This window comes from Physeter macrocephalus, chromosome 11 (assembly GCF_002837175.3).
Source record: "Physeter macrocephalus isolate SW-GA chromosome 11, ASM283717v5, whole genome shotgun sequence".
Taxonomy (NCBI): Eukaryota; Metazoa; Chordata; class Mammalia; order Artiodactyla; family Physeteridae; genus Physeter; species Physeter macrocephalus.
This window is the reverse complement of record NC_041224.1, coordinates 106,145,146-106,168,920: the sequence shown is the minus strand read 5'-3', so window position 1 is coordinate 106,168,920 and position 23,775 is coordinate 106,145,146. Positions and strand designations below refer to the sequence as shown.

Here is a 23,775-nt window from a genome sequence, read left to right as displayed (position 1 = left end):
ATTACAGTTGAAGTAGCCTGGTTAGGACTGTCGTACTAAAGTTCTAAGCATAAATTACAGAGTCCACAATCTGTTGAATGAAATTACATTGAAATGAACAGTCCAGAGGTTTATTAAACTATTTACGTTTGTGGAAACACATGCTCGCCACAAAAAGCCATGAATATCACTTGTGTGCCTACTTCTGCTTCTACCTCTGAGAATAATATATTTGGGGACACTACAACCCATATTTTAGTCCTTCAGGGTTTCTAAGGCCTTACCTGTAGTGTATTTCCATTTAAGATGTTATGACTAGGATACTCCATTCTGTTCTTTCCTTGAATGCCTGTTCTTTTGCCATGTTTTCTTCTTGAGTAACCTGTAACCTGGTGTTCCCTTTCCTTTCTTTCTCCCACCTGAGGAGGTTTTCGCTTAGCTTGATACTGGCCAGCTTCAATGGGAATCTCAATAGACACCATCTGGTCCTAAAGAGAAGGATCAGAGCCTTACAAGGTGATAGTTTAACAGCCTTGATACTCAAGAAAGGGATTTGTGAGCTAGCATCAGACTTCATTTCTCTCCTGCCGTAAAGCTGAGAGATGCCATCTCTTCCCTCCCCACAATAAAACCCAGGATTTTGCTCTATCCATAGCCTCATGGCATTATGAATGATGCAGATTAAATTTGCAGAACACATGACATTCACAGAAGGAATTTTTTACCCCAATTTTAATACTGTCTTCCTCAAATCAAATTTGCTCCACAGGATTGGTGGAGATCTGCTACCTGGGGAGGAAAGGAAGCTTCTTCCTCTTCAGTTGAGGTATCTAAACTGTCCTTGGTGTCCTTCTCCTCACTCGGAGCTTCTGGTTTTGGGAAACTCTCCGGGGTTAGATAGCAAGACTTCCAATCCAGTTGCACCTGAACAGATCCGTTGGGTTTCCCCTCAGGGTCCGTGAGGTTAAAATCACCTGAGAGACACACAGACATTAATAAGATCCACTCACATGAAACAGGCAAGTGAGCGTTTAACAGCACCTTATCTACTACCTCCCCAGTTTGAATTTCACCATATTTTGTTTGTAATTAATTAACATCCACCAAGTAATCATGATGACAATACACTCAGAAGTAACATAAAATATGAGTGAATATTTATATTCACTCACAATATTTACTTCCAATATTCACTTAGAATATTTATAGGGGAAAACGGGTATCTCCAGTTTCAGGAAGGGATAGTCAAAAGATGTACAGAGAGGGCTTCCCTGGTGGCACAGTGGTTGAGAATCCACCTGCCGCGATGCAGGGGACACGGGTTCGTGCCCCGGTCCGGGAAAATCCCACATGCCGCAGAGCGGCTGGGCCCGTGAGCCATGGCCGCGCAACGGGAGAGGCCACAGCAGTGAGAGGCCCGCGTACTGCAAAAAAAAAAAAAAAAAAAAAAAAAAAAAAAAAAAATATATATATATATATACAGAGAGGTATAGCTTGCTTGTCGTCAGTCACCCAGCCAATAAACAAGAGCACATTCTTATTACTATTACCAAATGGTTGCTATGCCTTAGGCATACTAAGAAAACCATTATCTATACCCAAGTGGTCCGTATTTTTAAAATAACAAAAGCAAAGCAAACTTAAGCAAAATGGCTTTTTCCAAATGCCAGACTTCTGATTTGTAACACTGATTAATTTAACAGATGGCTCACATTGTCTCTCTTTGGCAAAGGACAAGTTGTGAGCAGAAGTGTCAGCCTTTTTCTTTTTTTCCTTTTTTTTTTTTTTTTTTTTTTTAGCACTTGTGGTATTGGGAGGAGGGAAGCCTCACACACTTCCTGGAACATCCAAAAGCTTGTTAAACATGGTTGATACTGGCTACACCCATTCACACTTCCTAATGAGAGCACGGACATTGCTGCCTCACCCTCCCAGGACTGCAACCAGAGACATGACCCTTCTTTTTTTTGTTTTTTTTTGGTTTTTTTTTTTGTTTTTTTTTGGCTGTACACGGGCCTCTCACTGTTGTGGCCTCTCCCGTCGCGGAGCACAGGCTCCGGACACACAGGCTCAGCGGCCATGGCTCACGGGCCCAGCCGCTCCGCGGCATGTGGGATCTTCCCGGACCGGAACACGAACCCGTGTCCCCTGCATTGGCAGGGGGTCTCTCAACCACTGCGCCACCAGGGAAGCCCACATGACCCTTCTTTGGTGTAGCTTACAATCCTGGCTATGAACATATGATAAGGTAGTATGGAGTTCAGCTCCATATGGGGGGAAAAAAATCCAAGAAATTTGTCATGTGTGGCATGGAAGACTAATTTGGGTCTGATGTTTAAAAGGAGCGAGAGAATTACGGGGGAATGTTAAGGACATAGCTTATAATCTGATATCTAGTCATGTGCTAAGAAATAATAGGCCTTAAGTAAAGACAAATACTGGGAAGCACTATAGAGATGGAAAATGTTGGTTCAGACACAGAGGTATGGACTTCAGATTGGTGGGTCTACCCCCTTGGGAATCTTGCTTCTGTTGCTGAAAAGAAGCAAAAGAAGCCAATGTTTCTCTATGATTAGTGAGGCTTTAAGTCTTCTACTCTCTCACTCTTGACAATATTCTCAAATCCTTTCAGCAGGTTTTAAGAGAAACTGTTCCAAGCAAGTAATCAAAGAAAAGTTGAATTAGGACAGGGAGACAACACTGGGCAGAGAGCATAAAGAGGTAATAACTTTGAACTCCCACCTTTAATGGATTTGTTTTGTGCAAGAGGAAGCAAGGGCACTTGGACGCGGCCAAGGTACGAGCCAGGCTCTGAGTCTTCATCATCAAAAACGTACACAGACAGGGCCTCCTGCCTCAGATACTGATCCAGGTCAGAAGTCACAAGCACTGGGAATCGAGCCTGGTCTCTGAAGCAGGGATTGTTACTGGCTGGAATGACGGCGGTGTCATGATCAGAAAAGGTAAAGAAGCGATACATGGCGTATGGACTGGGTTGGGCTCCCAGCCATCGACTCTGGAGGCCGCAACATCGGATGACTTCCACCCGCAGCTCATTCTGATGCTTCCTGGTCTCTGATCTGGGCTGAAAAGATGTTGGTCTTGGATTGAGGAAAAGGGCAGGCTGAGAGAGTCGTGCAGGTGAAGCCCAGCACCCTTAATGAGGAAGAGCTATGACCTAAAGAATTGCTGAATCCTGATTGGGTCACAGAGAAGCCTAATCAATGACTTTCACCTGCTTGCAAATTGACTCTGGCAGATAATTATCTGAGGGAGATGCTGGCACTCAGGCCTTACCTTAGAGATTGGAACAGAGAAGGCATTTTGTTCACAGCAGGGAGAGGTAGCTAGCTCCAAGGGCATGATTTCATTTCAAACTCAAGCTTGACCAAGGGAAGTATCTGGACTAGTTGTGGTGTGACAGTTTTTCTCTTTCATTCACATTCAACAAGTACTTATTGAGTGGAATACTGAGCTGTTCTCATGAGCTGCCTGGCTGAGTCTCCTTTGAGATGCATGGGCACATCCTTTTTCTCACCTCATCCTCCTGGGCCTCCCAGGCTCCAAGCACATTGGCTGACAGGTATGCCTGGGCTTTCTTTCGCTTATTGTATGCTTGTAGGCTGGATCTTATGGGGAAGCGCAGCCTCATCCAGTACTCTAGCACCCCAAAGACTTCTCCACCAGCTCCTGGGTAGCAGAAAGTATGAAAGGCATGGAAGATACAGATGGTGTGGCGAAGATCAAGAATAAAGGCAGAGGAATAAAATGGGAAACCACCAGAAGACAACTATACACTTTGGGAAATTCCACATTAGTCCCGGGAACTATGGGAAGCTGAAAGCACTTACCAGTAAGTGTGGCAGAGCCATGGACTCTCTCCACAGTTTCTAGAACCCTGTCAAAGCAAATCCAGCCAGCTGCAAGGGTGTGGTGCTCACTTGCTATAGCCTGGTGTAGATGAAGCTGGGCTGACGTCCCTTGAAGGTAGTGCAAGAAGAGGGAATCTGTCTCCACCACATACTGGGAAGTGAAGTCATAGAGGGGCTGCAGCCCTACAGCCAGTGGGGTGCAGTGGGTTTCAAAGTCGTAGAAAGAATAGGTGCAGAAAGTGGTAGGTTGAGTGTCTCCAGCCTGAGCCAGGGCAGCACGTGTCAGGAAGGCCTGGTGGATGTGCAGTTCAAAAAGATTCTCACTCTGATGCCGTGGAGAAATGTCCACTTTATCCTCATCTCCATGGTCTGGCGGTGGTTTCAGACATAATGACAATTGTCGGGTGCCATAAGCCACATCTTTGAGCTGTTCTAGAGGGGAAAGAAAACTGCCTATCCATTAAAGGGTAGGGAATTCTTCCTTAGGGTAAAGGAAGGTGGACAGAAAGAGAATAAAAACCATGGTGGAAGTCCAAGTTGTGACTATTTCAAGAAATGATGTGATTCAAAAAGAAAAGCAATAGAATGACAATCAGGTGCGTTGAATTCTGATGGCCAAATAATCCAATGCCTACTTTACAGATGAGGCACAACATGAGTGATTGGAAAGTAAATGCTAAGCTCAGGAAAACACTGTAGGCACAATTTCATCTATAGATGACATCGTTTTGGATTACAGCAGGATCCTGTGAATAAATTGTTAATTCCATTACAGAAACACTAGAAACACAAAATGCAAGTACTTCCAAAAGTTTGGGATATTGGCCTTGGAGAAAATAGCAAGTTACAGTCATGGTGTCTATGACATTACACTGGGCCCCATTAAGATGATTCCTCTTTTCCAGTCAGATCAATCACAAGAATCTTCATTCTGTTAAGAATTTGGTTTCATTGTAAGAAGGCAAAAAAAAAAAATCCACTTTAAGTCAAAGAGTAATGGAGTAAAAGTGAGGGAGGGCACTTACTGAAAAGAGATTGAAAATATTGGCAATGAGATACAAAATAAAGATATGTAAGACAGTCCACCAAATCTGTGCATTACCTCCCATGTCCAACCAACCAGAAACTTTGATATATAGTCTGCTTCAAATCGGGAAGTATTTGAGTTGTCACAGTGTGTTGATGGTGAAGGTCCTATTCTAAGAGTTAAAGTAGTAAAAGAAAATATTTTGGGTACATCAGAATGTCTTCCTGCCCAAAATAAGTGGACTATAGAGACTGGTGAACAGTTTCTTAATTGATAAGATTAACATAAATAAATAAAATATATTCAAAATTTTGCATTACGTGACACAAGGTTAATAATCTTAGCATATAAAGAACTTCTACAAATTAACAATATACTATTAAGAAATGAGTAAAGGGCAGGGACAGGCAAGTCTCAAAAGAAATAATTTAAATAACTGGTAAACATATGAAAAACTCTTCAGCCTTACCAGTAATGAAAGAACTACAAGTTAAAGCAAATAAATCTTCAGAGGTAGGTAAGTGTATTTATCCTGCACTGTCCCGGGAGAAAGACCCTGAATCCGAAAGACATGAGAATTTCAATCCAAAGGATTTCCTTTGTTATATGGCAGGGACCTTTTAACTGACTCACCCTGGCATGCATAAATCATGCTGCTGAATGACCCACCTCCCTTTACTCTAGTCCCAGGCTCACTAAGTATCCTTCTTATTGATTCTGCTTCCCCAAGAACGAGCTGCCATGAGCATATTCTCAAGGCAGCAATGAAAGAGCCACTATCATAAAATAAATGAACATTCGGGTGTAAATAACAGTCTTTGGTGAATTTGGTTAGTACAGGTCAGGTCTCTCACCACTGGGTATAATAACAAAGCCAATTTTCTCAATATGTAAGGCTGAGACCAGATCCTGGTCGACAGTGACTGAACTAAATACAGGAAGTATCACAGTAAAAAATTTGCATAAGTGTCCAGCTACCTGCACTGTTATGTAGACATCCTCAAACTGCAACAAAGAATTCAGAGATTTTTAGAGAGAAATCACAGAAAAGGATGACAAGAGATGAGTGATGTAGCTCTATTATCTCCCAAAAACTAAAATACAGGCCTGGCTTGAGGAAACAATCTTGAGAGAGGGAGAGTGTTACCCACCCTGAGGCCCAACAGTGATACACTCTTATTTTCAAAATAGATTCAGCAATTGCTGGGCCCTGTTGAAACTCTCCAGAGAAAAGACACTGACATAATGCAGGAGAAGAAACAGCTAACCATGTATTAAAACACAAAGATGATAGGATAATCAATAGGAGGGATAAGTCCTATACCGAGACATAGAGGGCACCCTCTTGACAGGTGCAGAGGGGAGCACGGGCATTTAGCTCTGTGACAGATCCTAAGAGGAAGTGAAGTACTAAGTGAAGTACTAAGTACTTAGTACTAAGTACTAAGTACTTCTCCAAGTACTAAGACTTGCCGGATACTGGAAGGCCATGGCTTCTTAAAATACCTTCCAGCTGATTGATACGCTTGTTCTTGAGGTCTAGGAGTTGATTCAACCTCTCCAGTTTTTCTTTGTGATCTTTATTTTCATTATCGGCTTTTGTCATCATTGCCTCCAGTTCCTCCTGAAACAAAATAATGTCTGAACTTTTCTATCTCAGTGGCCCAGAACCAAAGAGCCCAGATAAAAAGGTGGTACTTGCTGGGTAAAGGAGACTCCACTATCTCCTTAGCAGGGCAGATTCATCCACTAGAAAAAGGCTTAGGTTCCTCACAGACCCCTCCAGGACCAGTTGTGCTATTAGTGCCATAGGGTAGTATTTTTCCTGGGACTGGCAAAATTTGAACCCAGAAGCTTCCCACTTGCCATTTTCATTAGCTGGCCCCTTCTGGCTTTTATTGCCAAGGTGCCATGGGCATGTGTGAGTCCTCAAATTCTTCAAAGGACAGCACATCCTGTGTTTGCATAGGTCAGCATATCACCTTGCATCAGGCCTGGAAACTCGGGTCTTGCTTCACTCCCAGTCTTGTAAGTAGTTCCCTTGTGCCCATTTATTTATCCCCTTCCTGTACCATCTTTTCCCGCACCTGATAACACATGTTGATCTTGCGCTGCAGAATAAGCATGTCTCTGGTCTTTTCTAGTTCCAATATGGTATCTGCATGCAATACTTGCAACTCACTTAACATCTGAGACAGTTTCTTTTCTTCTTGGTTTTTTGGTTCACAGGGCTACAGAGGAAAAAGCATTGGTGAAAGGGAGTATAAATATGATAGGTATAGTAATAAATATTCTCTACAGCAGCCGTTGATAATAGTAAAATACCAGCAGCAGAATCTACTCCAAAATGTAGAAGAGGACCTGTGTTACTTTACAAGTGCTCTCTCCCCTACTTCCTCATGTTCAACAGCAGCAGTGAGTAAGTTATACAATCTCCCATGGCTGTTTGCTCTTCAGCAGATCATTGCAAGTCCTCATCTGAAAAAAATTCTAAATTTTATGAGCTGTACAGTGTGGAAAAAGTCTGTGGAGCTCATGAAGCGGTCTCTACTCTCAGCCTTCTCATATACTTCCAAATATTGTCCTCAATCAGGACAAAATATTATTCAGTTAGTTTTCTAGTCCCTTCATCTTTTCAAGGGATATTTGCCAGTAATCCCTCTTGTAGAGGGGACTTGTTTGATTAAAGATGCTCTTACCTCTATCTGAGTGGTCTCTTGGAATAGAGCTGGGTAAGTGGCTGGTTCAGATTGCCAGTCAAGAGATTGGGAAATTGGGTCTTTATTTCGGAGGTCCTCCACTTCCTGTTTATGCTTCTGAAGCAGGTTGGTGACTTCAAGCTTCAGATCCTTGTTTTGAGCTGGGGAAAAAATAATACAGAAAGCTGAAACTCTGTAGTTACCAACAACCATATTAAAGTTGGCCCCAGTGTGAATTAAATTTTCCCACTAATGTTTAATTCATTTTATAAACTTGCCCTTAGAGAAGCAATTCTCCTTATTTCTACAAAGGGGTTCTAGCTTATTGACCTTGAGTTGACATTTGGACTCCAAAAACAAACAGAAAAAACACCTGCAGAACTGTAGTATGGAAGGCAGAACTACCACCACCACAACAAAATCAGAGCCACTTGACCGACTGGGATAGTCCAAACTTTTTGACAGCACCATTTAATTCAGTATCTCCCCAACCGTTCTCCAACTCCATCTGACTTCTATGCTATTGGCTCTCTGTGACACCCACCTTGACTCCGACCCTGAGTTGGAGGAAGGGAGGTTGGGCATTTGGACATTTCCATGTGTGTTTCGGGGAAGGAAGGTGATCAGCGTTTAGTGTGATCATTTCAGTATCATGCATTACAGAGGAGATTAGATTAGATTACCCACAAGACTTCACTTGTACTTCATACATATTACAAGATCCTTAGCATGTGCTCCTAAGCTTTATCCTTTTATGGTTCCTGACTCTATTTTTCTTCATGTCATATTCTTTTCCTCCACTCTTTTATGTGAATATACTAGAATATGATGAAATGTAAGTTTGATAAGACTAAATATCAAGGTCCAGCCTAGCAAAAAGAAGGGAGACAAAGGTCTCTTGGACAGTATTTAAAAATCTTCAGAATAACTACTGTGATCCAAGAATTAAGACAGGGGGAAAGGGCTTCCCTGGTGGTACAGTGGTTAAGAATCCACCTGCCAATGCAGGGGACACAGGTTTGAGCCCTGGTCCAGGAAGATCCCACATGCCATGGAGCAACTAAGCCCATGAGCCACAACTACTGAGCCTGCGCTCTAGAGCCTGCCAGCCACAACTACTGAAGCCCGAGCACCCAGAGCCGGTGCTCTGCAATAAGAGAAGCCACTGCAATGAGAAGCCTATGCACCGCAACCAAGAGTAGCCCCCACTCGCCACAACTAGAGAAAGCCTGTGCGTATCAACGAAGACCCAATGCAGCCAAAAATAAATAAATAAAGTAAATAAATTTTTTTTAAAAAGACGGGGAAATAGTAGTGGTAACCAAGAGCAATAATTTGCTTCTCAATTTCAGGCATCAGATGCTAAAACAAAACAATTCCCAACCACCCTAAAATGACTGATGAGAATAAAAGGCAGAAAAATTCATTTTCAACACTTTCAATAAATTGACTGTTTAAAAACATTTTAAATTAAGAATTTGCATTCTCTCACATGGAAAGTCAATATGTAGGGAAAAGTATGTGTGAGGTAGGTGTCATTCTTTCTTGATTGTGAATCTGACCTGACTGCCAGTGTTCTTATCCTAGTTACCCAGGACCCACACAAAAATAGGATCAAGTGATGGGATTGGAGAAATGCTGACCCAAGTTCCCTTCTCCCAAACCAGATGTAGAGGATGCCTCATCTGAGAGAGTTCTTCAGGACTTGACCTACCTTTCTCTCTTGACAGCTGAAGTAAGACTTTTCTCTTCTCCTCCAGCTCAGCATCCAGCTGATCCTGCAACTGAGAGACTTTCTGCTGTAGCTGTTCTCCTTGCTCGTTGCTCCAATGAGGCTGATTACTGCTATCCAGCATGCTGAAAATGGGACGCAAGTAAGGAGGGAGGGGAGAGGTGTCAGATGGACACTCAAAGGTGAGTGATATGACGTCTTTATTACACAGTTTCAGCATCTCCTGGGTCTCGTTCATCATTCATTTCCCTACATGTTTTTTCTGCCCCTGCTTTCCCTGTAACTGTCATTTACCAACTGCCTTGGAACTTTTGGGTCCTATTGAGGAGTTGCTTAGTATCACTTCTGTTTAAGTCTCAAATAACCCCCTGGGCAAACAACGCAAGTCATATCTATTTCCCAAGGAACTTCTCCAGCATGATGGTTTTCTTTAGTTAGGGAACTGTGTACCAAGACATTCTCAGGCCTGCTAGATTAGAAATAAGTAACAATATTCTTCTTTTCCTTACTCCATTCCTCTGTCTACTTTCACCAGTGGCTAGTTTAGAGAATACTTGCCTTTGAACTAGATTGTAAATTATTACACTGAAGGGCAGGAACTAAACTTTTCACTGCAGCCTGCACACCACTATATCTAGCTGTCAGGGCAGACCCATCTTGAGTGTAAAAGACACATGGCCAGTTCTTGATTATTTACATAAGTGAAGTGACATTGATAATCAAGCAATTATTTCTGCTTATGTCTTTTTCCTAGTTATCATTTTAATAAATGTGGTCTAAAAACAACTTGTTAAGCTAGTACTAAGATTTCTTGGCACTTCCTGCCCATACATTACATGATGATCCAAGAAGATAATGTTATGAATAATGAAGGGAAGAGGCCAATAGTAATGTCTACCACAGGGAGTCTTCAAAGTGGGTAATCCCCACACTACCTTATTTCACTGAGTTGAAGAGCATCAGTTGTTCCCAGGATGCTCCCATGCAACCTCCCCAATCTATCCCCTGCTGCCTTTAACTTAGTAAGAAGGCGCGTTTAATTTTTTTAAACTTACAGGTTTTTTTTTGTTTGTTTGTTTGTTTTTTTGCGGTACGCGGGCCTCTCACTGTTGTGGCCTCTCCCGTTGCGGAGCACAGGCTCCGGACGCGCAGGCTCAGCGGCCATGGCTCACGGGCCCAGCCGCTCCGCGGCATGTGGGATCTTCCCGGACCGGGGCACGAACCCGTGTCCCCTGCATCGGCAGGCGGACTCTCAACTACTACGCCACCAGGGAAGCCCTAAACTTACAGGTATTTTTAATTTCAAAATTACTACCTAAATATATGCTTGTGAAAAATTAAAATGATATAGAAGTATATAGAATAAAAGTGCCTCTTTGCCCTATTTCAGTCCTTTCATCTCATTAAAAGTTTGTGGATGCACACACACATGACATAAATTAGGTCACAATTAACACATTCTTTAGCAATTTGATTTTTCTTTTCTTTTTTTTTTTTTTTCCTGGTACGCGCGCCTCTCACTGTTGTGGCCTCTCCCGTTGCGGAGCACAGGCTCCGGACGCGCAGGCTCAGCGGCCATGGCTCACGGGCCCAGCCGCTCCACGGCATGTGGGATCTTCCCGGACCGGGGCACGAACGCGTGTCCCCTGCATCGGCAGGCGGACTCTCAACCACTGCGCCACGAGAGAAGCCCTGATTTTTCTTTTAATAGTATATCTTAGGCATATAGATCTATCTCATTTTTTACAGCTTTATACCGTTTCAACGTGGCGGTGCAACATTATTTATTTAGTCGATCCCTATCAGAAGAAATCTGGATGGTTTCCTTTTTTTTTTTTACTATTACTAATTAAATTAACAATGTATTAATTAACATTCTTACTACACAGATCTCTTTGCACATACACAAGAGGATTTCTTTAGTTTTCATTCCAAAAAATGGGTTATCTGGCATAAAAGATATGCACGTTTAACATTTTTTGGATAGTGTCAAATTCCCTTCCAAAAATAGTCTGCCAATTTATATTCTCACTAGCAGTACTGAGTACCAGTTTCCCTGTATCCTTATCGAGACTAGGTATTATTTTTATTTTTAAAATTCGGAAGGCACTTTTCAGTAATTGTCTTTTATAACAAAAAAATGTTCTGAGATCCAAACTTGGTACTCACTTTTCTAAGAGTTTGTCATAATTGTCATTCAGCAATTTTCGTTCTTCTTCCAAATCTTCAACTCTCTCCTGAAACTAAGAATGATAGTAGAGTGCCTGAGATAAGATTTTTAAATCTATTGCCTTGCACAGGGTCTCCCTTTTCTGTTGCAGGGTGGGACTTGGGTGGGAGATTTTCTATGTTCATCTCCTATGTCTATGAGGATCCATTCAACTATAAAGACTTGAACCAATTGAAGGTGTGATAGAAATTTTTATTGGAATTAATGAGGATTCTCTGAATTAAATTTTCATGTTGTCTGGGTTTCTACTGTTAGGGAAACAGCAGAACATTATAATAGAGAAAAGACTTTGGAGAACAGACATAAATATAAATCCCAGTTTTTCCCCTAATGGTATAATCTTGAGCAAGTTATTTAACCACTTGGAATCTCATTTTTCTTATTTGAAAAAATAAAATACCCATATTTTTGCTAAGATACACTTTTTAACATCTCTGAAATTGGAATGTCACATACAACTGATGGTATCTTTCAATTACTATTGTTATTTACCTCTTTCAGTGTTATCTGCAGGATGGACACATCTTCCAGTTGGCTCTTCAAGCTCACAGCCTTCTTGCTCTCCTCCTTCAGCTCTGCCCTGAGCTCATTCACTTGGCTGAGGAGGGCATCATGGGCTGTACCCAGGATTCCCTGATTCTGGGGCAAAGGGAAAGTTGCTCTGGGAGTGTTTATATCACTCAGCAGGAGGGGTCTCAAGATACAAACAACTGGAGCATTCCCTAGTGGATGTCTCAAAGAAGGGCTTTGATTTATAGTATGTTGCCTTTGCACTGTAAATTGACCTTGTTTTCCACCCTAGCATTTCTCAGGAAGTACCATTTCCCTGTTAGTGAGGATTTTCCACTCTGGGAAACTGTAATTTGTCACTGGAGCCTTAATTTTCCCACGGTTCAAATTCAACCTTGATTCTAAATTAAGCGCCACCTTTCTCAGCTGCCTTTACCTTCTAAACTATGTGAATGCTTTTTATGATGAAATATTTCTCCTTTTGCCCCTAGCAAAGTGACATGTTAACTCTAGAAGTTAAGTGCATTTTTCTGGCAGAGTTCCCAGCATGACCATGTTCCTTCTGGTGAGGAACAGTTGTGGCTGGTCACGTTGGGAACTCTGCCTTAGTGACTCTTAATCACGGACACTTACCTAGCTTCCCCTGTACCCCACTCACAGAGGTGCAAATATTTAGTAACACCAGAGAAGGTTTGCAACTACTTTGCTATATCTCACCACCTCACACATGCTAGAGGACTACTCTTAGGAATTTTTGAACAAATGCTATAATGCTCTGTAGCAATAGGCTGAAAAATACTATTCCAAATATTTCTCAACTCAGATCTCATGTTTCAATTTTTGTGAAAACAATGCAGTATCTTCTGATAATAGTGATAGTACCATTTGTCTCAATAAAAATTATATAACATAATAACTTTGATATAGTTAGCTAAATTCTGGTGTTATGTTACTTGAAGATGAAGATTCATTTGCGTTTCATTCCTCTGATTACTAAGAAACAGAGAGTTAAGGAATCTTTATTAAGTACCTTCTGGAGCAGAGTTTCATATGCCTGAAAGAAAGAAAAAAGTATTATTCTGTTGATATATCAATTTGATGTTTATTTTGATGTTTATAATACAAATGTTTAAATATTTATTTTAAAAGACGTTATAAAAAATTCCCATAAATCAAGTCAATTTGTTTGCCTGTTTACTAATTGCTGCTCCTTTTCCCCTGCCCTAGCTTGCCAGGCAGTCTGTGAATGTAATAGATGACACCATTTCTTTAAAAAGGATGATGGGTCATTTATTCACATTTGCATTGCACTTGGTGGATTTTCTAAGAAGTATTTTTATTTTCAAACTAGGTGCCATCTCTTACTCATCATGCTTCAGAAATGTCTCTTTCCAGTTTTAGAAATAGAAAAAACAACAATAGCCAAACTCACAACAACAGCTACTATTATTGGTTGAGTAATTACTATGTTATATGTTACTGTGTGTTTCATTATCTCTTACATTATGATCATCATAATTGTTTCATATATATTATCTCATTTAATCCTTACAACAAATCTGAGAGGTATTGTTATCTAAACTTTAAAAATGAGAAACCCAAAGCTCATAGAGCTAACTTGCCCAGAATCACACAGCTTTCAAGGGGCTGAGGCAGAACTTTACCTCAGCCTGTGTGACTCCAGAGTCTGCACTACTGACCACATTTTACTGCTAAGGGATTAAGAGGATGCAAACTTATCTTAGTATATGTGTAAGTAAGCATGACTAGAAAGGTAAATTGCTTAAAAAAACCAAATTGTAAAACCTACATTTTAGAAAATTATTCATAATTTTAGGTCATCTTTACCACTACCACTAATATGGGCAAGGACATTCAATTTAGAATGGCTTTCTCTCTTTCTTCCTTTAATGCAATGGAAGAATAGATGGATTTTTAAAAACATCTAATTCCACAAATATAGCTATTTATCCATACAACTTTAAAATAACTTCCTTCCCAGATTTCCCATGCTTTCAGTGCTACCAAAATTAACCGAATCAAAAGAATACGAGCATATGCACAGTTCTCTACAAAACATAGGTTTGGAGTTTGGCCTTGTACAGATGCCTTTCGTCCCAATCAAAACAGACATACCAAGGGCAGCACCAGCTGTAGCTAATCTCAGTGAATGGCACCATCATTTAATCACCCAAGCTAGAGACCCAGGAGTCATCTCTCATTTCTCCTTTTCCCTCACCCACTCTACTTTGGTGATGAAGTCCATTCTTCCACTTCCTGGACCTCTCCCAACACAGTCCTTTCTCTATGAGCCTCTCTCACTGCCTTGGTTGGGACCCTCATCCTGCCTCCCTTGGATCACTGTACTCATCTGTTACCTCCAGTCTTGTACCAGCCAACCTGTCATTCACTCTGCTGCCAGATGATCTTTCCTGGTAGTTGTGTCATTTTTTAGAAGTTGAAAATTTCAGAAAAGTATAAGTACTATAATAGCAGTCATCTATAATTCTACTACTACCCAGATAATCATTACTAGTGCTTTATAATAGTTTCTTTAAAGTATTTTTTTTATTAAAATGTATTTCAAAATATTTTGGACATTAAAAAAAGGCAAAGTGATCTCTTTGGGGAAAAAAGAATTGATCATGTTACCAACTTGCTTAAAACCTTTCTGCAGCTCTCACCGTCTGTAGGATAAAGTCTAAATTCCTGATACGACCTCCATGACCTGATCCCTGATGTTTCTCACCTCTGTGCCATGGCCTACACCACTCTTCCCAAGAAAGCCCTTCCCTCTCTTTCACGCTCATTAACACCTGCCAAACTGTCAGTATTTGGCTCACGAATAGAATCTCTTATGGATTGTTTTCAGATCCTGTGCCCCATCCTCTGGTGGATCTGACTATTCTCTCTTTTGTGTCCCACCCATACCCTGTTTGTGGATAGTTGTACTTGTTTACATCTTGTTCTCTCACTCTTGTAAGTTCCTTGAAGGCAGGAGCTGTCTTAATTATCTTTTTAATCTTTGTATCCAAGTGCTTTGCACAGTTTGTGGTAGTCAATAAATGTTTATTCAGGGCTTCCCTGGTGGCACAGTGGTTGAGAGTCCGCCTGCCGATGCAGGGGACACGGGTTCGTGCCCCGGTCCGGGAGGATCCCACATGCCGCAGAGCGGCTAGGTCCGTGAGCCATGGCCGCTGAGCCTGCGCGTCCGGAGCCTGTGCTCCGCAACGGGAGAGGCCACAGCAGTGAGAGGCCCGCGTACCGAAAAAAAAAAAAAAAAAAAAAAATCAAGAATAAATGTTTATTCAATAAAAGAATGGTGCCAATCTATTATTTAGACCCTCTATGCCCTATTTCTACCGTTCAGATATGAGTTTCCATTGTGTGGTAGTGAGAAGTGTGTGAGCCTCGATGCCAGATGAAACTGGACTCAAATCCTGCTCTGCCTCTTGCTATTTTTATAACTTGAGCAAGTTACTTAACTTCTTTGAGGCTCAGTTCCCTCATCCGTTAAACGTACTTACCTTTATGGCTGTTGTCAGGCTTAAATGAGATCATGATTCTAAGTATCTAGGACAGAGTCTGTCACATAGAAAGTGCTCAGTAATCTGGCTTCCTTCCCCTCCCCTGTGACTGCTCTTGGCTCCCCAAGTTTAATTAAACTCTGGTTGTGGTTTTTGGCTTGGAACTTAACCTGACACAAGGTAACCTCACTTAATTCCCCCTTAGCAGGCAGGGCTTGAGCCTTCTTCCCAGCAGAGGGATAACGGCAAGTACTGGAAAAAGAATGGATTCTGAGTTGTAAGGCTTGGATTTGAACATCACCTATCTATTATGTGACTTTCTTTTTTTTTTTAATTTAATTTTATTTATTTTTTTATACAGCAGGTTCTTATTAGTCATCCATTTTATATATATCAGTGTATACATGTCAATCCCAGTCTCCCAATTCATCACAATTGTGTGACTTTCGACAAGCAACTTAGTTTCTCTCCATTGTGGTCCCCCATGTGTAAAGTGGAGAAAATAATACAAATCTCTTAACTAATTGATTTTCTTGCCCAAAAAAGGCACAGCTGATGATGGCAACTCACAGCTTGAACGTCTGTTAATTGTGCTTTTGTCACTGCCAAAGAAGTATTCCTTTCATGTAAGAGCTTCTTAAGTCGAATCAGCTGTATATTCTCCTTAATGGAAGCTCTGGAGAAAGAAGACAGTGTTAAAATATCCTCTGTGAATGGACAGAGTTAAGTATTTTTCCCCCTGTGGATATGGATAGGGACACAAAGGAAGATCGTTATTTCTGAACCTAAGAGATCATGTTTTCTTTATCGTTTGAAAGGTATTGGGGGAGGATTTGGGTTCGCTATACTCTGTCTCAGAGAGATTCCCAATTCTAGCTGCTGCGGGATGTTGACCGTGAAGGAGGCAGCGTGGGGAGAAGTGGCAGGGAGGTATACGGGAAATCTCTGTACTTTATGCTCAATTTTGTTGTGAACCTAAAACTGCTCTAAACCTAAACTGCTCTAAAAAAAGCCTATTTTTGAAAAAGTTTTCCAGGGACTAAAACAGACCAGCCACGTAAAAAAAAAAAAAAAAAGTTTTCCAGGGACTGATGCACAGTGGGGGGGCTGAGAGCCCCCATCTGGTGATGAGGATGAAATAGTTTTCCTTCTATGAAGTGAAGCAGCAGACCTTTTATGATATATAAGCATCCCTTTTATGTTAATCCATTCCTTAACCACTTGGGCCTCCGGGTCTACTTCTCAGATTGAATTAATCCCAAGCATTCTCTTTTCCTCTGAGATGGAAGAAAGGTACAAACAAGAACCTCTTTTTCAGTTCATTACGGCTTGAGGCATGGAATGCCACACCCTTACCGAAGCTCTGTGGCCTTCTGAGCACACTCCAAAGAGCTTCTCTGTGCAAAATTCTCATCTTTGGACCACATTTTCTCAGAAGACTTGGGTGGTTCTTCCACTTGCATAGTATCGCTGGTCATAATGTGGGCACTGTTAGGCATGCATAGACCAGTGAGTTTAATCATAATTATGACTTTGTTAAAAGAGATTATACTGTTAGAATATTAAACACGAAAAGAAGAATTAGAAACCGCTGTTATAGGGTTTTAGAACTGGGCTCTCACATATATAAAAAGAACTTAGAGGAGTTAGTAATCTTGGCATATGTGGAGGATAAACTTACCAAATATAGCTTTCCAGTGTCAAACAGAAATATAAGTGAATTACGACCTAAGGGGGAAAATATAAAGGGGAAGAGAGGGAATACCTTTAATTAAGGAAAGGGCCTTTATTTTCCTTTCCTTGGAAGACAAAGAGATGCTTATTTTCCATTTTTAAGCAATGAAGTTGGAATTTGACAACTTCCAAATTGGGCTGACTTTCATCTTCTCTGATTATTCTGGAAAGACTCAAAAATGGCAACATTCACTTGTTCCCTAAATGAGGTTTTTCCAATTAAAGTTGAAAGAGTAACAGCTCAGGATAAAGGAAAAGAACTCACTGTTCGCTGTGTTCACTGGATACTTCACCTCTGGCTTTTTCATTTGTCACATGTTCCTTGAACGTGGGAGGAGCTGTGTAGCTCAGCCTGTCCCTTGACTCTGAAAATTTAGACAGAAGATGCAGACTCTGGCAACAGATTTTTCCAGAACCCCCAGTGCTAGAAATGGAACACCAAGTGCTGGAAGTAGGGAGCCTTGAGATCTGGAGGAAGTCCTTACATGACCAATGATCTCAGAGGGGAGCTTCTCAGTTTTTACTCTGGCATAGATATGCAACTACTGATTTAATAAGTCAGTGGGACTACAGACTCTCAAGTAGGTCAGTATAAAGGGGAAGAAGAGCAGGGACTGTGTGTCTAACTAATGCATCTTTGTCTCTAGTGCCTAGTATATAACTGGTATTCAATAATGCTGAAGTTAAACTGAATTGAAATTTAGACTTATTTAGTTTTTCTACTTTTAGCTATTTTCACAAAGATTTTGTTGGCTCAAGGAGGGAGCTTGAAAATATAGGACTGTGCTGAACAAAACCTAACATTGAGTCCCCAGGGTTAAGACACCCCATTCCCATGGACCTAAAACAGGGATGAGTAGGCCAGGTGAAGGAAATTTACACACAGCACTATATTTAATTCAGTGCTGGGTTCCATAGCAGCCAGAGATGCTTAGCCACTTGAGATACAGGAAGATGAAAATCTGCAGCTCCTCACTTAACAGACTGATTTCCAGGCCTGGACTTCAGGAATAGGCTTTGACAATCTCTGAACCCATGGAATTGTATGCAAAGTTTTGTCTATGTGTATGTGCATTTTTCTTGGGAGAACGCCTAGCTTTTGATCATGGTTGCAGAGGAGTCCATTTCCCCCAAAAGGTGAAGAACCCCAGTTTTAGAGGCACAGGCCACTTAGCCCAGAATCCCAGAGTCCCAGGAGAGGGACCTGTCTTAAGATCACTGAGGCTCACACCTAAGCAGGTCATCAAAGTTATCTCTGTTTTCTAGAGCCCTGCAGTACTTGACCAGCAAAGTTCCCATTTCCATTGTCTGACTCTCCTCTCAGCAGTACTGCATGGTGAACTGAGAACTTTGAACTGGACGTCCTACTCAGGAAAAAAAGATTTTAGGGAGATAGAAAGGAACGAGAACAAAAGAACAAAATGGGCGTGGTGGGCGGAATAAAGCAGTGGGAGGAAAATGTGGCTGGCACATCAATCCTTCCCAGTGTTTTGGCCCTGTCGGGGACTTGGCCCTAAGCCTCACCCCTCTTGGGTTTCTCGGCCCCCGCCGCCCCGGCGGTGTGGAGCTGTCTGTGTCCCGCGTGGACGCGAGGCTGGGTGCAACGGGGAGCAGGGGGGCCGACGCGCTGGAACTGCAGTTGCAGCCCGTGCAGCGGGGGGCGCAGGTGCTTGGGGGGCCGCTGCCGCCTCCCCGCGTTCCGCCGCCGCCTCGCAGGCCCCGAGAGCTGCTCCGCCGCTGCCACCTCGGCCCTCCCGTCCCGGCCTGCTGCGGCGGACCGGAGCAAGGCTGTCCTCACCCTGTGGGCAAAAAGAGAGCTGGTGGCTCGTGCCCTCTCCTTCTATGACAGTTACTATCTCTACAGTTTATCTGGTGGTTAATAATCTGAATTGATCTCTGATATACACTTATGTGCTGTAGTCCACTATTTACACTTAAAAATTAATCTTCTGCCCCCAATACACTGTAACTCTTTCAGAGCAGGGACATCTTGGTGTCTTTGTTCATTCTGTTGCAGTGCTCACACACTCTCTTAGTAAAAAATGAGGCAGTCTTCAGTATATTCGTGTGTATATTTATTTTTAAATTATATAGTTTCTTTTGTACTAATAAATTATGGTCACTATAAAACAGAAACAAAAATACGAATTTTTAACAGGGAGATAATTAAATATACGTAGAAATTTTAATATTTACTTCTCCAGTCCCAATTGTCCACACATTCCTGTATATGTGCCCACTCTAAGGATTATTCCTCTATACCCACCCTGCTTACACCGAGCCTTACCTACAATGGATAGTCAATCACTATTTATTATCTTGACCTAAAATCATACTTTTAACCATTACCATCAGATTCTGTGTTCCCATTGCCTCTGCCAGTTCTGACATTTACTGACTATGTGGCCTGGGGCATGTCATTAACCTTTTGTGCTCAGTTTCCTCATCTATAAATAAAGATAAAAATAGTACTTGCTCATTGGATTGTTAAGAGGATAAAATAGGTTAATATATATAAAGGGCTTTGAACAGTGATGGTGTGTTGTAAGCACTGTAGGAGTTAGCTATTATTATTACATATCATTATATCCAGATAAAGATATCAAGGCATTAAACAGCTAGGTAACTGGCCCCAAGTCTGAGGGGATAGAATCCAATTTAGCCACTTACTATCTATAACCTCAAGTACGTTTTGGTTACTGACCAACAGACAAGGTTTTTTTTGTTTTTTTGGGTTTTTTTTGCGGTACACGGGCCTCTCACTGTTGTGGCCTCTCCCGTTGCGGAGCACAGGCTCCGGACGCGCAGGCTCAGCGGCCATGGCTCACGGGCCCAGCCGATCCGCAGCATGTGGGATCGTCGTTGTGGCCTCTCCCGTTGCGGAGCACAGGCTCCGGACGCGCAGGCTCAGCGGCCATGGCTCACGGGCCCAGCCGATCCGCAGCATGTGGGATCTTCCCGGACCGGGGCGCGAACCCGTGTCCCCTGCATCGGCAGGCGGACTCTCAACCACTGCGCCACCAGGGAAGCCCCAGACAAGGTTTTTTGGCCCATGCAACCATCTGACTTCACTGGATTCTCGAGTTCTCCACACTAGAAAAGAATCTCCAATTCTGAAGAGTGTTGGCATACAGTGGAAGCCTGCGATACTGTAGATTCCAAATGAAGCTCTGAACCACTCCTGCGGATTACCAATGAGAAAGCAAAGCAGTGCTCTTGACATCGGGGAATTGGTCTGACATAGCTAGTCCTCAGTGTTGTTTGGTGGCCTGGCGTTCACAACTAGGCCATGTTACTGCGCTGTTGGACATAATCTCACAGAACAACAACATCACAGAAGGCCCCTCTGAGACCATGACATAGTGATACCAAACAAGGCCGCTGCATACTTTTGTCTCAGCCCAGACAAAAACAAGTTCACTCTGCCGCCTGCAGAATACCAAACGTGCTCCTCTCCTGGCTAATATGAGTGACTGCTGCTTCTTTCCCGATTACAGCTTTAGCCTCAGTCTAGTCTAACCTCCCTGTAGATAAGACATTGAGATATCCAAACACAGAACTGCCCCTGCTTTCTGACAGTACCGAATCTAGAGCAAACTTCTGTTACCTTGGACCCTCCCCCAAATCACCCAACTGAAGCCAAAATCACCCAACTGAAGCCAAAATCCTGTAATAGGCTCTAACAGTCTTACTGAGATGGCCATGGTGTGCACTTTTTCAAGCTACAGCAGTAATTAACCCAACTTGCCCAGCTATAGGTGTGTTCCTGGTGGTCTTTGGCTGGGAGGCATTGACACAAATATCTTCAAAATGTGTCCTAGATATTAACCCCAGACTTTCAGAACTCTCATTCTGCCCGTCTATTTATCTACCCACACTCCATCTCAGATTCTTTTCCAGGTCTGCACCCAAAAGATACACTTTTTGAAAGCCAATACCCTAAAGTCACTGTGTATGGTATATTTTGGAGTTAAGAGCTTTCAGCTCTGCCACCCACTGGCTATGACCTTGGGCAAGTTACCTAACCTCTTTGTGCTCCCTTTCATTCTTAATGATGATTCTTTCATAGTATTAAATAGTATTAAATGAGTTAACACATATAAAGCGCGTATAACATGTCTGCATACCCTGCGTACAGTAAATGATCAATACGATTTTTGGTTTTGTTTTGTAAATAAAAACCCCTTCCCTTACTTGCCCCTGCAGCCTTTGGTCCCCTGAGATTTTGGCCACTCCCCCGTCCCCGTTCTCTCTTTTGTGACCAGGGCAGATGCCTGCCCAGTCTCTTGCTCTTTGGGTTGGAATAACTCTGATGATGCTTTATGAACTATGGCCACAGTCTATTGATGTGTTTGGCAAGAAAACAGAATAAAGTAATATTGCTTCAAAAATTACTTTTGGAGTTAACCATCCTTGACATTTGAATTGTTTTCTGGTGTAGACATCTCAGGAAAATGTATGCTTTTTGGTTTATTGTGGTGTAGGCCTGGTGTAGATACAGCTTCTAAAGACTTAAGGAGAACTCTGGGTACCTTTTGATCTCATCCTGTTGCTTCCAAAAAAGCTCCTTCACCAACATGTGCTCTTCACGAAGACGAAACAAACTGTCCTCCAATTCTTCCCGGGTCATCCTGCTCAAGGGTAGTTGAGTCTTTATATTCTTACCTAAAGTCCCAGGAGAGGGTAAATGAAGATTATTTTTACATGTAATTTTTTAACCCATCATATCTCTCACCACATCTTGCCCAGAGGGCTTGAATCTATTTTGAGTCATATGTTTAAGAGGAAATTCAGGAAGTATAAGAAATGTGTACCAATGGACCTCTTTATCATTCCATGTCACTCATGGGTATGGAAAATCATTCCAGCATATGACTCAACCTCCTGTCTGGAAAGGATATTCTCTTTCTAAAAGTATCAAATAGGGCTTTTAGTCTATTTAATTTTTATTTTTAATCCACTCTTTTATTTTTCCTCCTCATTAGATAATTTGGACCTAGATAAGGATTGTGCCCACAACTGTCTTCAAATCCCCAGTAAGAAAAAGGATAGAAACCTTTTGTGAGTACCAAGAGTCATCGCCTTTGTTTCCGTGGTGTGGAGAAATTGTCCCCAAAGCTGCCTCCTTGGAATACAGCCTCTGCTTGATCTAAGCAGAGGAAACTACAGTACACCTTTGAGTGTGTGAGCGTTCACTAGTCTAGAGTCAGCTCTGATCTTGCAGCAGCCATTCTAAAACCCAGAGCTCAAGGGCTTCCCTGCTGGCGCAGTGGTTGAGAGTCCGCCTGCCGATTCAGGGGACGCGGGTTCGTGCCCCGGTCCGGGAAGATCCCACATGCCGCGGAGCGGCTGGGCCCGTGAGCCACGGCCGCTGAGCCTGCGTGTCCGGAGCCTGTGCCCCGCAACGGGAGAGGCCACAACAGTGAGAGGCCCGCGTACCGTAAAAAAAAAATAAATTAAAAAAATAAATAAATAAAACCCAGAGCTCAAAATACAGCTCCTTCCCTGGAAGAAAGAGAGCTCAGAACTTTAGTCTCAGAACCACCTATGGTACCACTACCACATCTCCAATCTATCCTTTGGAAATGATGAAATGTAAGTTTAAAAAAATAATAACTTTATTGAAGTATAATTGACATGTATTACACTGAACATACAAAGTGTAAAATCTGATTAATTCTGACATAGGTATGTATCTGTGAAACCATCACCACAATTAAGATAATGAACATATAAAAGAAGAAAAAAGAAGAAAAAAAAGATAATGAACATATCCATCATTGCCAAGTTTCCTTGTGCCCCTTAGCAATCCATTCCTCTCCACCCCATCCTAGCCCCAACCCACACCTTTGTTCCCAGGCAACCACTGATACATATGTTTTATGTCACTTCAAATTCGTTTCCATTTTCTAGAATTTTATATAGTTTGAATCATCCATTATATACCCAGCGTTTTTTTTTTTTGGAGCGGGGGGTGGGGGTGGGGTGTCACTACACTGTGCCATGCCCCCAACCAGGGATTGAACCCACGTCCCCTGCATTGGAAGTGTGGGGTCTTAACTGCTGGACCTCCAGGGAAGTCCCTTTTTTTTTTTTTTTTTGTCTGACTTCTTTCACTCAGGAGTATTATTCTGAGATTCATATGTGGTGTTTCATTTATCAATAGTTCCTTTTGATTGCTCGTAGTATTCTGGATAAACCATAATTTATTTATCCATTTACTGTCGATGGACATTTGGATTATTTCCAGTTTTGGGTTATTACAAACAGAGCTACTATAAATATCTGTGTATAAATCTTTGTGTAACATATGTTTTCATTTCTCTGGGTATATACACAGGAGTGAAATAGTTGGGTCATAAGGTAGGTACTTTTTTTTTTTTTTTTTTTTTTTTTCTTTTGTGGTACACGGGCCTGTCACTGTTGTGGCCTCTCCCGTTGCGGAGCACAGGCTCCGGACACACA

The 23,775-nt window shown here is 42.1% G+C and overlaps 1 protein-coding gene across 1 annotated transcript in view; it reads right to left on the bottom strand.

The window, feature by feature from the left end:
• The window catches only part of RPGRIP1 (RPGR interacting protein 1), a 113,815-nt gene that overhangs the window by 59,764 nt on the left and 30,276 nt on the right, over positions 1 to 23,775 (bottom strand). Inside the window, 19 exon segments of the mRNA XM_055088355.1 lie at positions 264 to 467; positions 769 to 953; positions 2,722 to 3,064; positions 3,518 to 3,669; positions 3,831 to 4,283; positions 6,385 to 6,502; positions 6,966 to 7,109; positions 7,578 to 7,738; positions 9,292 to 9,434; positions 11,479 to 11,552; positions 12,032 to 12,178; positions 13,080 to 13,103; positions 16,147 to 16,252; positions 16,933 to 17,064; positions 17,576 to 17,675; positions 18,835 to 18,853; positions 18,856 to 19,020; positions 19,022 to 19,109; positions 21,843 to 21,975. Of these exon segments, the coding sequence (XP_054944330.1) occupies positions 264 to 467; positions 769 to 953; positions 2,722 to 3,064; positions 3,518 to 3,669; positions 3,831 to 4,283; positions 6,385 to 6,502; positions 6,966 to 7,109; positions 7,578 to 7,738; positions 9,292 to 9,434; positions 11,479 to 11,552; positions 12,032 to 12,178; positions 13,080 to 13,103; positions 16,147 to 16,252; positions 16,933 to 17,064; positions 17,576 to 17,675; positions 18,835 to 18,853; positions 18,856 to 19,020; positions 19,022 to 19,109; positions 21,843 to 21,975 (2,891 nt within the window).